At 42.9% G+C, this 15,415-nt stretch overlaps 1 protein-coding gene across 1 annotated transcript in view; it reads right to left on the bottom strand.

Annotated features, from left to right (window-relative positions):
• Positions 1-2,086: 2,086 nt before the first annotated feature.
• The window catches only part of LOC121864587 (putative mediator of RNA polymerase II transcription subunit 24), a 119,718-nt gene continuing 106,389 nt past the window's right edge, over positions 2,087-15,415 (bottom strand). The window contains exon 3 of the mRNA XM_042363693.1: positions 2,087-2,286. Within this exon, the coding sequence (XP_042219627.1) occupies positions 2,087-2,286 (200 nt within the window). The remainder of the gene's footprint in view (positions 2,287-15,415) is intronic.

Here is a 15,415-nt window from a genome sequence, read left to right as displayed (position 1 = left end):
CTTCTAATTAGTATCCTAGCGCACAACGTAATAAAGAATTATGTTGGTGTATTTTTAGTCATTATTAACAGTACCTCCACAAGAAAAGAGACTAATAAACAATAACACGACTAAGTATAAATTACATGTTTAGCGTGATCGAGGGGCGTTAAACTTACAATATTCTATTCAGGGAAGAATTCAAGGTCAGAGCGAAGCAGAAGTACAAGTGGGTATTGCACAGGCTGGTGCAACAACATATGAAGAAAGATGCCTACCTTACTGAAGCTACCGTAAGGTGGCAACAGGGCGACAGAGGGAGCGGTGCACCTTCTGGCCAACACTATACCACCTGAGTGATAAACTGAGTATTACCTTCATTTTCATCAGGGAGAAATTACCTTGCAAATTAACCTATTGTGTTCATTAATGTATGTGTACTAAGTCAACACGTCGATACAGCTGTAACTAAAAAAAAAATATATATATATATAAATCTACGTACAACTGACGACTGAATTGTGCGCAAGTCTGTGTGTGTGACATAACCATAATCGTAAAACACCACAAGAAAGTCCCCCCCCCATCCATCACCTCACCTCCACTCCTCAGATATAAATGACAACACACACGGTAGACAACACACACGGTAAGCCAACGTTATGAGTCACCCGCGTTACTACTCCACCAGTTTACTGCTGCGCCAGACCTGCCTGTATTAACTATTCATCACAATGACTAACTCGCGTCCAAACTGATACGAAGGTCTTTTACGGATCACTAAATGCAGGGTATTGTGTGGTGACATTTCCTTAACAACACACTCATTCTTTCTTTACTGCTATTGAATCACTCACACGTCGAGAATAAAATGACAACCCAAAGAATAAAATACAATAAATATAAAGCAACTAAAACATTAATTAACACACCCATTCAAAAGTTAAGTGAAATATTACATTATAGGTTTTAGCGTATATTTGCTCAAGGACGAACAATGTTTAAACACCAGCATCTCCTAGACTAGAGGCATATGTCTAGCTCCAGTCTAGACCATTGGGATATAGATAACATGTGGTCTTAGGGATTTGTATATCATTAAGATGAATCATATGGACAATACAGGTTAACAGACAGACAGACAGACAGATACAGATAGACAGACAGACAGAAACACAGACAGACATATGGACGGTCACACGGTCAACACGGGTCATGATACACCCCCACCGTATAAAAAGCGGCACTGGACCTTGGACCTTTATTTGTGACCTTGATTTGATCACTGACTGACGGACCTGCTTCTTGTTCTTCACACAACGTCTGGTGATGATGATACAAACGTATATGAATCTTCATTAATTAACTTCACTGGCTCAACAGTTATGGCAGCAACAGGAAAAACAACAACAACCACCACAACAAAAACCACAATAACAATAATAATAACAACAACCACCACCACCACAACAACAAAAACAACCATATCAACAACAACAACAAAAACATACATTTATCTCATTAACTCTTTCTGTAACCTTAACTTTTGACGTAAGATTCCAAACAAACTAAATCACAAAAATATGTATATTATGGCGACCTTGAACTAATTCCACCCCTAACAAGCACACCTAGAAAATCAAGTGGACGCCCCCCCTCCCCCAAAAAAAAACCAAGTGGTTTCCCGGATAAATGATGTTCACTTAGGATAAATCAAGAGTGAGAATAAAGTGAACTGATAAAGGATTCACAGATGACCTGGATCGTTATAATGCTCCTTCAGTGTGGCGCGCGCGCGCGCACACACACACACACACCCCAATTACCCAAAAAAGAAAAAAACTCAAGCTTTTAGCAAGGTAATTTGTCATCATCCACGATAACCCACAGATGAACTTTATACTATTACCATCGATCTTCAAAGACCTGAAGAACGTCAATAACAGTCTCACCTAATCAACAATGCATTAAACACTAAGATAATTTTTATACAAACAGCAGAAAAAACTCACAAATATTCCTCGCCTTTCCAACCGAGAAAACTCAATTTTACACGGAGAGTAAATTACGCGAGTTTATGTCATGTAAATCGTGAGCTTTTTTGATCTTAAGTTGAGCGAGCATCCATCAGCAGCGTTGACGGGTACCAGGACATGGGGAAGCCTTGTAAGCTGGGTACCATGGCCATGGGAGAGGTCTTGTAAGCTGGGTACCATGGCCATGGGAGAGATCTTGTAAGCTGGGTACCATGGCCATGGGAGAGGTCTTGTAAGCTGGGTACAATGGCCATGGGAGAGGTCTTGTAAGCTGGGTACCAGGATCATGGGAGTCCTTGTAAACTGGGTACCAGGGCCATGGGAGAGACCTTGGAAGCTGGATATCAGGACCAGGTACACGTGTGGTTCCTGGTAATTAAGAAGGATGGATGGGCCGTCTGGAAGGCTGGAACCCGTCGACCGTCAAGACCAACGTTAACACTAGTGATGAATGAACACCCAAAGCTCATGTCCCCAACGCCCTATCTTGCCACACCAAGGACGAAACCTCCAATATTATATATACACTCTCTTTCCCTTCAATACTTTTCATCTCTCGAAGTAAGGAAATGGCTGTGCCTCCACCTGCCTGTACAACCACCATATCCAAACCAGTTTCCTACCCCCCAGTACACATGACTTACCCATACACTTAACCACAACCACCACAGTCTCCACCACAAAACATTTCCTAATCACAGACAGACAGACAGACAGACAGACGGAGAGTCATGTACCTGTTTGAAGATGTGGTTTATACAGGCAGTAATGGTTCACGCCTTCAACCCCAATTACTAATTATATTGATCTTTATATAAGGGAGCAACCTAATCCTCTACACTTGGGTTAAGGTTCACCCTCACACCTAACCTAACCAAACCCAACCTAAACTAACCTAACCAAACCAAACTAAACCAAACCAAACCAAACCAAACCAAACCAAACCAAACCAAACCAAACCAAACCAAACCAAACCAAACCAAACCAAACCTAACCTAACCTAAACTAACCTAACCTAAACTAACCTAACCAAACCTAACCTAACCTTAACCAAACCTAACCTTAACCTAACCTAACCCGATATTCCAAACAATCACTTGAGGGAAAAAATATAAATACTCTTACACAAGTACAGTTCAATACAAAATTTTTTCAGTATGGGAAAAACACGGCCAAGGGTCCAGGGACTACCAAGGCTCGTGTGGTGTACAAGAAACTCTCTGTCCACTTCTATAAGCTGTCGGTCTACCTCTATAAGCTGCCTGTCTACATCTATAAGCTGCTTGTCTACCTCCATAAATAAGCTACCCGTCCACCTCTCTATAAGCTGCCTGTCTACCTCTATAAAGCTCCCCGTCCAGTTCTTTAAAGCTCCCCGTCCAGTTCTTTAAAACTCCCCGTCCACCTCTATAAGCTGCCTGTCTACCTCCATAAATAAGCTACCCATCCACCTCTCTATAAGCTGCCTGTCTACCTCTATAAATAAGCTTCCCATCCACCTCTATAAATAAGCTCCCCCGTCAACCTGTATAACCTACCCATCCACCTGTATAATCTCCCCGTCCACCTCTATAACCACCCCGGCGACTTCATGACCGCCACTCAACACCCTAGTCGTTCCTCGTTCACTCCCCGGAAGCCACCAAGGTCTACAACAATCCTGCGAGTTTATCTCATGAATATTTTAAAAGTTAAATACCACTTGCATCACAAAACCAACAAAAATAACATCGTGAGGCAATTAATCGACAACGAAAATTAGATTGTAAGGAGAGTCCATCGTGAGGCAATTAATCCACAACGAAAAATTGATTGTAAGGAAGTCCATCGTGAGGCAATTAATCCACAACGAAAAATTTATTGTAAGGAAGTCCATCGTGAGGCAATTAATCCACAACGAAAAATTGATTCTAGAGAGAGAGAGAGAGAGAGTCCATCATGACGCAATTAATCAACATAGAGAGTCCAACGCGAGGCAATTAATCCACAACGAAAAATTGATTCTAAAGAGTAGTCCCCAAATTATAGATTCCTCCCATTCATTCCCAGGCCTTTAAAGCAATATAAAACAAGCTTATGACCAGTGTATGTTTAGAAAAGCTTACTGTACCGGATATTATACAGGAACCCCCAAAGAGGTGAAGAAGTAATACACAATAAGTGATCTGAAAGGGTCCAGCATCAAGGGAGAGGAGTGTGTTATACAGAAAGAGGAGAGTGTGTTATACAGAAAGAGGAGAGTGTGTTATACAGAAAGAGGAGTGTGTGTTATACAGAAAGAGGAGAGTGTGTTATACAGAAAGAGGAGTGTGTGTTATACAGAAAGAGGAGAGTGTGTTATACAGAAAGAGGAGAGTGTGTTATACAGAAAGAGGAGTGTGTGTTATACAGAAAGAGGAGAGTGTATTGCTACAGAAGAGGAGTGTGTGTTTTCTAGAGGGAGAGTGTGTTATACAGAAAAGAGGTGTGTGTTATACAGAAAGAGGTGTGTGTTAAACAGAAGAGGTGTGTGTTATATACAGAGAGGAGTGTGTGTTATACAGAAAGAGGTGTGTTATACAGAAGAGGAGTGTGTGTTGCATACAGAAAGAAGTGTGTGTTATACAGAAAGAGGTATTGTGTTATACAGAAAAGAGGAGTGTGTGTTATACAGAAAGAGGTATTATTTATAGAAAGAGGAGTGTGTGTTATACAGAAAGAGAGTGTGTGTTATAGAAGAGGAGTGTGTGTTATACAGAAAGAGGAGTGTGTTATACAGAAAGAGAGTGTGTATTTATACAAGAAAGAGGAAAGGTGTGTTATACAGAAAGAGGATTGTGTGTTATACAGAAAGAGGAGAGTGTATTTATACGAAAAGAGGAAATTATTATGTTATACAGAAAAGAGGAGAGAGTAATGTTATTTATACAGAAATTAATGTGTTATAGAAAGAGGAAAGTGTGTGTTATACAGAGAAAGAGGAGAGTGTGTATACAGAAAAGGAGAGGTGTGTTATACAGAAAGAGGAAAGTGTGTTATACGAAAGGAGAGTTGTGTTACCACAGAAGAGGTGTGTATTTATACAGAAAGGAGGGTGTACCCATACAGAAGACAGATACTATGATAAATGGCCTCCACCACTCACAAAGACAGTCATAACCTACACAAGATGCCGCCCTAAGTTGTGCTAACCAAGTCGCTAACACACTGATTAACTTGCCTACCTCAGCACACCACTCACGTTGTCTCCTCACCACAACACCTGCTAGACCTTCAAGGATGAACTACACGTATTTCCAATATTTACTCAAGCCCATTTAATCAATGTTATTTCACATTTTAGTTCGCATACGCTATTTCCAACACCTCACGTTAAGTGCAGAACATCTGTGGTATGTGTGGTGAGGGAGCCTTGGTGGGGTGAGCCTTGGGTTGGGAGTAGAATCTCAGGTGGGTGAGGCATGGGTTTGGGGTAAAGTCTCGGAGGTGTGGTGAGAGCCTTGGAGTTGGGTGAGGGAAGCCAACTCGGTGGTGGGGTAGGCAACCCCAGTGGGGGTAGGCCTTCGGTGAGGTAAGGCCTTCGGGTGGGATGAGAGGCAACGGTTGGGGTGAGAGCATGTGGTGGGGGCTAAAGAGCCTTCGAGGGTGTGGTGGGAAACCTTGGAGTTTGGAAATTGAGAGCTGGGTAGAGGTAGAACCTTCGGTGTGGTGAGTAGGTTGGGGTAAGAATCTCAGGTGTGGTGAGAGCGCTTGGGTTGGGGTGAGAGGAGCCACTTCGGTGGGGTGAGCCTTCGGTGGGGGGTAGAGCCTTCGGTGTGGGGTGAGAGCCTTGGGTTTGGTGGAATCTCAGGTGTTGTTGCAGAGGCCTTGGGTTGGGGTGAGAGCCGCTACGGTGGGGGTAGGAAGCCTTCAGGTGTGGTGAGAGCCTTGGGTTGAGGGTAAGAATCTCAGGTGTGGTGAGAGCCTTTGTTGGGGGTAAGAGTCTATAGTGTGGTGAGAGCCTTCGGTTGGGGTAAGAGTCTCAGGTATGATGAGTGCCTTAGGTTGGGGTAAGAGTCTCAGGTGTGGTGAGAGCCTTATGTATAGAGGTAAGAGTCCCAAGTGTGATAAGAGTCTTAGGTTTAGTAAGAGTCTAAAGTGCGGTGAGAGCCTTAGGTAGGGTTAAGAGTCTCAAAAGGGGATAAGAGTCTCAAGGGATAAGAGTCTCAAGTGGGGTCAAGCGTCTCAAGTGTGGCGAAAGAGCCTTAGGTAGGCGTAAGTCTCAGGTGGAGTGAAAGAGTCTCTCAGAGAGAGAGAGATGAGTGAGCATTTCCTGGTTGGCCCCTTAACCTCTGGCCTCCCCCCGCAGTGGACCAACACACCCACAGTGCTGATCACCTTGGCCGCTACACCCTGCCACACACACACACACACACGTACACAGTATGCACCCACACAGGCACCTACACTCAGTAAACATGGGAGTGCACACAACACAACACAACACCTCCCTCGGCCACACTATGCACCTACCCCACCTACTAATAATAAACTGGATAATGTAGGTTAATTTGCACCAATAATAAATCATACAAAACTATATCTAATGGCCAGTTTAAACAAATATTCAATACCATCTTGACAAGGTAATCAATTAAATTCCTGTATCTTGCAAGAGAGAGAGAGAAAAAAACAACAACTTTACGAGCAAAGAGAAATGTAATAAACTTAGTGACCAATAAAAACTCCCCAACGAAGGCTAGCGTCCGGGTTCTTCTCTAACCTCCCAAACCTTCCCTTAGGCTCTGATCCATCACACTGTTACTAAACCTCGTGTAGAGACGTAGAACAACTCGAGCGAAAATATTATATAAGTAATCTGAGTTCTTTTTTGATGGTAGAAGTGAAAATTTCTGATGACGTCAAATGGAATCGTATACAATCGTGTCTGCAGGATTTATTTATTTTTTTTATTATTATTACTATTATTTCTTTTTTACGAAGAAAGCTTCAGTCACGGATATGACTTCACCGAGGCCAGACCTTGTACGGAAAACTAAAAAAAAAAATGAAAGGGTCTAGGAGTATTTTAGATGATGTAACACTTGCTACTTAAAGAGGTACAAGTTATCAGGCGTGAAGGGATAGAGTTGCAGAGTTTAGCTGAAAAGAAACAAACTTGACGACGACCCACACCCTCGAGTTACCAACAGATTCACAGTAACTTGGTGTGGGTGGTGGTGGCACACGTCGGAACAATCACTGATATCAAACCCTAAGAGATATATTCCTGCCAGTGTGCCATGAGGGACGTTTTCTGGTGAGGACATAATTGTTGTCTGCTTTTATGATTTTTTTTTCTGCACCCACGAGAGCTTGTTCATTCTCCTATACCTCCCCTACAGTAGTACCCCTTTGCCTATACCTCCCCTACAGTAGTACCCCTTTGCCTATACCTCCCCTACAGTAGTACCCCTTTGCCTATACCTCCCCTACAGTAGTACCCCTTTGCCTATACCTCCCCTACAGTAGTACCCCTTTGCCTATACCTCCCCTACAGTAGTACCCCTTTGCCTATACCTCCCCTACAGTAGTACCCCTTTGCCTATACCTCCTCTACAGTAGTACCCCTTTGCCTATACCTCCCCTACAGTAGTACCCATTCTCCTATACCTCCCCTACAGTAGTACCCCTTTGCCTATACCTCCCCTACAGTAGTACCCCTTTGCCTATACAGCCTCTCCTACATTATATCTTCTAATTAATTTCCTACATTCTGAGCTGTCTCGTTTTGTCCAGTCACTCCCTTCTCTCATGCGATGCAAGATCAGTCACCTCTCTCTTGAACCCTTGTTGCTTTTTTTTTCTATCCCTTTCTCATCACTTTCTCTCTTTTCCCAATCCTCCACCTTTCTCTGTATCTCCCTCATCCTCAACCTACCCTTTCTTTCTTTCATCTTATCTTCCTCATCAACCTTTCCTAACTTGTCCCTCCCTCTTCTCTATCTCTCCTTTCTTCCCTCCTCTTCCCCTCCCCCCCTCCCCCCACCTCCTTCTTCTTCTCCCGTTCTTGAATAGGGTCTTACACAAGAGCTGGGGTGCTGGTGTCTCCCAGTTTTTGGGTGTGAGTGTGTTGGTCACGATGTTGTGAGTCCCGTCTCCTTCAACAGGGGTAGAGGGGAGGAGGGGAGGCATCGAGCACACCCTTGAATGAATCGTGACCTCACCAACTCATGACTTTGCCCGTAATTCACCTTACATGGTCACTCCAACTCACCCTTCTCCTGTTGTCACCGAAGAGAATGAGAACAGTAATGATGATACATAACAAATAATTTTCAAAGTACAGTAAATATGTTGCTTCTTTGGTTCCGATCATCAAGAGACCCTCGAGTATCCAAACAAGACAAGATTGTTAAACAGTCCTGATCTCTTAGTAACAAAGACTCAAGCAACGTCCACCCTGCAGAAGCGAGACTCGGGATAACTCAAACTAGCAAGGCAAAACGAGAGAGGAGATATGTAAAAAATCTTCAATCAGGATATTTTAAATGTTATATAAGACTGGATGATCTAAAGTAAATAAAGATGAAATATGATGGCAATGGAACCCTGAAGGAAGATGATCAGCTGACAAACACAGGAAGAGGTGGTATGACGGTAAACAGAAAACACTCATAAGATACGACCCACCGAATACAGAAGACTCCAGAGAAACTTAGCTAATGCTTAACTGTTAAGTCTTAAATTTATGCCTACAAGGATAATCTGGTGGCGGCAGATATTACCCATTTATGACAGACTATATGAACCACTCTATATGAACTCTGCGTATGGACACCATATACATTATTTTCGTAAGTCTAAACATGTTTCTACAATACTGGATATCGATTCTATAAATTAAAATAGGCCCTACATCAGTAATAAAAAGTCTCGAAAAGGAAAGCAAATTAGTTATATATTACCATCTTTCACCAACTTCACAGTCAATGGTGCAATTACCAAATCTGTCTCTCTATTTCACCTTAAAAGTAGAGAAAGTATCTACAAGGTGTGGGGTCCGATGAATATCAAAATGAACACTACGACTCCTGTTGTCTCGGTAGGGTTGCCAAAATCCTTCGTCCGTTATGTAATATTGTCTCGCAAAAAAATCTACAGATGCTTTTTTGTGGCGAGTGTACCGTACCACTGTCACCCAGGCACAGAGTTTTTGCTGCTGCACATTTATTTACCCCTTAAGACTTTTTGGAATCTTTCTCTGGGTAAAAGTTAGTGTTGCCCTGTAAAACGTGTTCACCAGCCATACAATATATAGCATACGACACCAACAACTTTTTTCCACATACGCTACTGGAACTTCTGCAAAAACTATAAAATAATAAAACTTGTTATATCTATTTTTTTAACCTAACTGGCTATACGACACCTCATAACACCTGACTGATAAGCAGCATCGTGAGGAACTAACTACTTAGACACTGTACAAAAAAAAATCATAATTAACACATGTATCAGCAAGTCAGGAACAGGATTGGTAGCTTGGTAGCGTTGAACTCTCCATCCTTTGCCACCCACCCTCCCCACACACAGACACACACACACGCGGAAACAACTAGACATCACACACACACACACACACACACACACACACACACACACACACACACACACACACACACACACACACACCATTTACTTCCATTATTTGTATTTAATTTTACATATTCAGTCCCACGCTTGGTATTCATATATACTGTAATTACGAACCGTTTACCACATATTTTGCATTTATTCATTCATTTATTCATTAAACTCATTTATGTTTCAAATATGAATAACAACTAACTTAATTCCTATGGCTATTCAAAGTTTCAATTCAATCATAAAAATCGACTTACACAGCAAAGGAAAATAGCTCAAATCATCATCAAAACACATTCCTCATTGCTACCATCATAACATTCTACTAATGTACAGCTTTACCTAACTTACTTAATGCAAAACTCTACTGATCTCAAAATAATGAAGGATTTTACTAGGAGTCACCGAGTCAAACAACACAAGAGAGAGAGAGAGAGAGAGAGAGAGAGAGAGAGAGAGAGAGAGAGCAGGTTGAAGGTGACGTAAGAGGATAAACAACACTGACCTATGACTGACACACACACACGCGCGCATCATCAGTCCCTAAGAGCACAGCAGTTATATGATTGATACTTGTCTCGGTGATGAAATGGCTACCTTAAGCATGGCCAAAACTTGTTAAATACCTGAAAATAAAAAAAAAGGAGCAACGGAAATACGAACATGGCTAAAAGAGTAACACTAATGATAAGAGATAACGGAACAATATTCATCCAGACATAACTGCATGGTTTACTGATATGCTCGATCATATGCCACTGGGCGGATCTGAGAGATGAACACAGACGGAATGGGTGATTATTTCAAGGTCATCGAACCACAAGACAGTTTTATTACAACAACAATAACCCCCCCCCCCCTCTTATACAACGTATACAACAACAAGCTGCTCCACTATGTACGAAAATTTTCACCAATGAGAAAATCTATCCCAGACAAAACAACTTTTCTCTCGGCTTCCTTGTTGTTGCATTGGGTGTCCTTGACGCCACCAGCTGTCTGGTGAGTTTGAGAGAACTGCGTACAACGTGCTGGTGTCCCCCAGACGGTAGAAGAACAACGACTGAATGCCAAACACTCATTGGTAGATAAAATAAATTAATCCTAAATTAGAACTTAAAAGAAGTACAACAAGTTCACTACAGCTGGAACGTAATGTTTGGCATAAAGTACCAGTTAGCGGCCATACACACCCTCTGTAGTAACGCCAACCTTCACACAAACAGGAGTTGCTTAAAAAAATTGTGAGCAGTTCATTCCCATTACCTTACGATTAAATATCGCCAAAAGCAGAAGCCAACAATCTCACCCTCATCACTTACCACCCAGCTGTTTTTGAGTCATCGTGGGCCTCAACAAACACAAAAACTACTTTGTGAAACATTCTCACAGGAAGCCTTGCTAGTGGTCTCGGTCTCTTGTTGTCTGCCTGTCTGTCTGTCCTTTTTCGTATTTTGTTGAAAATAACCAAAGTAATATCGGACACTTAACTTCTACATGTACACGTTCACAAGCAACAAATTTACTTAACGAAGGAAGAGAAACATACAGGCCTGACAGAGAAAGGTGACAAGGAACATGGAACAATGCAAGGACAGGTGGAACAAAGACAGTCTCTCACACACACACACAGAAGGACGAGTATGCAGAAGCAGGTCGCAGATGATCCCCAGCCAGCGACCTGATATCTAAAACCCGATCTTAAACGACCTGTATTCAACGACCCGTAGAGAAGAATCATCTTGACTGGTCAGGAATCATACGCACACGAGTGAGAGACACCAACACTTTCACTTTAGGTCCCTGGTAGTTCTGTCCCAAATTCACAGACTAACAGAGGCGAAAGAGTTGACTAAACTCTTCCTGTAACTCCCAATGTTGAGAAGCGTTATTTTGTCCAATACTTTAAGGTGTAAAACGAGTTTATAATCTACCCGGTTGTTGGCCTCGCTCAAGACTGCTGCTACTATATGTCACTCAGAGAGGCAGAGAAGCAAGTGTTCACCCAACCTAACCTAACCTCACCCAACACTATATAATAATCCGAGACATGTTAATGCCTTTATTCTTAATCGACTCGTGAAAAAAAATGTTACGGGGAGTCACAAACGACACAATATGCTCGTCCAGGCTGGTTGTGAGTAATTACATATTAAAGGTTTAGTTTCTTTGATCTAATTATTACATTGCAATTTCATCTTAATTATTACCATGGAAATAGGAATTTATACTCGACATTTATACACCACATGAACCAATGAGGAAGATAAGGACTACAGAAGATTTTCCTTTGATGTTCACTGAAGCTCGAAATTTAGGTCGGAGTCATGTGAGTGTGGTAGGACACACCTGCACCCTCAGCTGCACCACCACACCACACCAAGTTTGGAGACCATGTACAGTACAGTATGAAAAATATGGCCCAGCGACGTACTGTATGATCAGATGAACATACCTTAACAAGACCCGTTTTTAGATGGGTGAATAAAAGTACAAAGTGTTGAGAAACATAAGAACATTTCACTAAGACAAGATAAACATCCACGAGAGGAGTGTCCGTCGTCTGACCTTACATGTCAGAGGTCAACGCCGAGTTAACCTCCATTCATACACTCGCCCGACCAAGCGGAAGTTCTTAGCCTTGAAAAGAACAAAAAGCAAAAACTATCCTTGGCAAATAACAAAAACATATAAGCGGTAATGTACTCTTGAAGTGATGTTAGACTTGGTGATGCTAGTGATGTTGTGAAGTAGTTAATGTCACATAAAAGCGCCTCCAGTTAAGGTGTACACATCAACTACTCACTCATCCCAAGTTACTGTGAGTGTGGCAGCCCAGAGACACCCCACATGTCTCTTAGTCCTTCCTGATTGGTCTTATGTCCTTATGGTAGGTTTTCTCCCTAGCCCCTTCCGTGCCCCTCAGCCACCCACCCTCAGTGCCCCTTACACCTTCCCAGACCACACGTTTACCAGACAAAAACTTGTCTTCCCCCCCTACACGGTTTCACAACAATAAGTTTAAAGAGCATTCCTTGCGCCAAGCTGATGGGGCATCCTCACTACAACTTTCCCTCGTCCTTCCCCCTCACTCAAACATACAGGTTCCAGCCTTCACATCCCCCCCCCTCCTCCTCTCGCTTCAGGGAGATTATAGCGATAGTGAAACAACTCTCCCGGCACCTCCCTAGCTAACTATTACGCGAGGGAATCTTTTTATTTATATAACACATTAATTCTCCCGAGTCATCACACGTGAAGCAAACTTTCCTGTGCCATTAGAGTTGAGAATAATAACGTGTGGTTGCGCCAGTGTGTGAGCAGGGTAGCGAGAGAGGGAACAGTGAGGGAAGAAGGCCCCGGAATAGGTCACTACAATGCCAGGCGGGGTCACCCAGTCCGGTTTTATTCCCAAGGGCTACCACTGCTAACACCACCACCTTCACCACCATCAACCATTGCCTTCTTCAATCTCTCTGCTGACAGTACCACCACCACCACCCGCAGCCATGGCTATCACAGCGGAAAGGTTATCACCGTCACCTCCACCGGGAAATCCTCACTAAGAGATACAGCACACTACCCAGTACCCATTCTGCTGTTATTCATGTCTGTATCTTGTGCCTTTTCTATACCTACCATCTAAGAACAGAGAGAATAATAAAATACACGTGAAAAAAAAATCAACAATACTAGACAATAATTCTTTCCTAAGCATATCATGTATGCTAATGATATTCGTCTCTAAGAATATCATAGACTAATTAATTATTCAGATAAGGCTCAATCATATTCATAAAATGTCTTTTCTGAGTATCATAAATTAAATAATTTGCCAAAATCCCAAACAACGATTCAAGACCCTAATCCTTTTATCATTTTATGTTTTCATTCCTGTAGCATTCTGAAAATTTCATTTGCTGCTTACTACTACTACTACTACCACTACTACTTTTATCTTTTTTTTATTGGCCTCCATCCTCCCCCAATAGCCATACCTTCGCCACCATTTTATTACCTTAATATTAAATATCCTAATACATAAGTAGCTATCCTAGCTGTGTTGAGTCAGTTGAGCCGCAGATCTAAACGGCATTCGGTGACTGTAGCCTCATAGTCAATATCTGCAACTGTTGTCGGCTTTGGGGCAGATGCTCTCGTTCCCCTGAGGCAGAGCAAAGCCGACTGATGAAGAGAGAAGGACAGTCGACATCTCATCCAGGTTTTAACCTAACTTCTGGGCTGCTGCTTCTGTTCGTTTATCACCTCCGCGAGTCTGGCGTAGAAGCGTCTTGTACTTGGTCCCATCCCACCAGAGGTTGTGAACACTACTAGATGAGTGAAGCTGCCTTGATCAACGTTCTGAATTCTTTCCCCGTATGCCCTTATCTTGTCGTTCTCGTTCCTCCTGTGTGCAGCATCGAGACCTAAGTTAAGGTGACAAGCAGCCATGGGATCAAAAATCCTGATGTCGAAGAAGGCTCGCTGTCTCCGCATCCAGAATCCTCGAGCACTGAAGTCAACACGGGCTTCGTTGGATGTGTTTGAAGTCCTATGTTGGAAAATCTCACCGTCCAATGGCAGGAGGGTCGGTTCTACCCTGACATCATGGCAGATTTCCTTCAACATATTTGCTGTGAGATCCCTTACTTCGTCATGCCTCATGCATATGAAGCCCCCTTTCTTGCACACCATGGCATGATCGATGTCATAGGAAGAGCCACACACGCATTGGGAGGGATCCCAAAATTCCCATAAAACTTCGTCTCAAGGAATTAAAGACAAGAGCAAAATATAATAAATTAAGAATATAAATAAAATAACAAAAAATCAGTCAAGATAGCAACACCCAGAGTGCCAGGTGTGAAGAGGCATTAATGGGATCCCCACACCCTTATCACCACCAGCACCACCACCACCAACCACCTCCACTATCACCAACCACCTCTATCAGTTCCACCAACACTATCACCACCACTACCACCAGCACCACCTCTACCAGTAGCCTCATCAGCAGGTGCACACCACTGGATCATGAGGAAGCGTGGTACAAGGTAGACAGGACAGGTGGGATGGAGGGACCAGTTCATGCCACACACACACACACACACACACACACACACACACACACACACACACACACACACACACACACACACACACACACACACACACACACACACACACACACACACACACACACACACACACACACACACACACACACACACACACACACACACACACACACACACACACACACACACACACACACACACACACACACACACACACACACACACACACACACACACACACACACACACACACACACACACACACACACACACACACACACACACACACACACACACACACACACACACACACACACACACACACACACACACACACACACACACACACACACACACACACACACACACACACACACACACACACACACACACACACACACACACACACACACACACACACACACACACACACACACACACACACACACACACACACACACACACACACACACACACACACACACACACACACACACACACACACACACACACACACACACACACACACACACACACACACACACACACACACACACACACACACACACACACACACACACACACACACACACACACCTTAATACCACCAAATCATTACATATTACTGTATTATTTCTTATATAAAATAATGGTACAGAAACAAACACACAATCGACCATAAGAATATATATATAAAAACACAACTCAGTATCAATA

This window comes from Homarus americanus, unplaced genomic scaffold (genome assembly GCF_018991925.1).
Source record: "Homarus americanus isolate GMGI-L3 unplaced genomic scaffold, GMGI_Hamer_2.0 scaffold51859, whole genome shotgun sequence".
Lineage (NCBI taxonomy): Eukaryota > Metazoa > Arthropoda > Malacostraca > Decapoda > Nephropidae > Homarus > Homarus americanus.
This window is presented reverse-complemented; position numbering and strand designations above follow the sequence as displayed.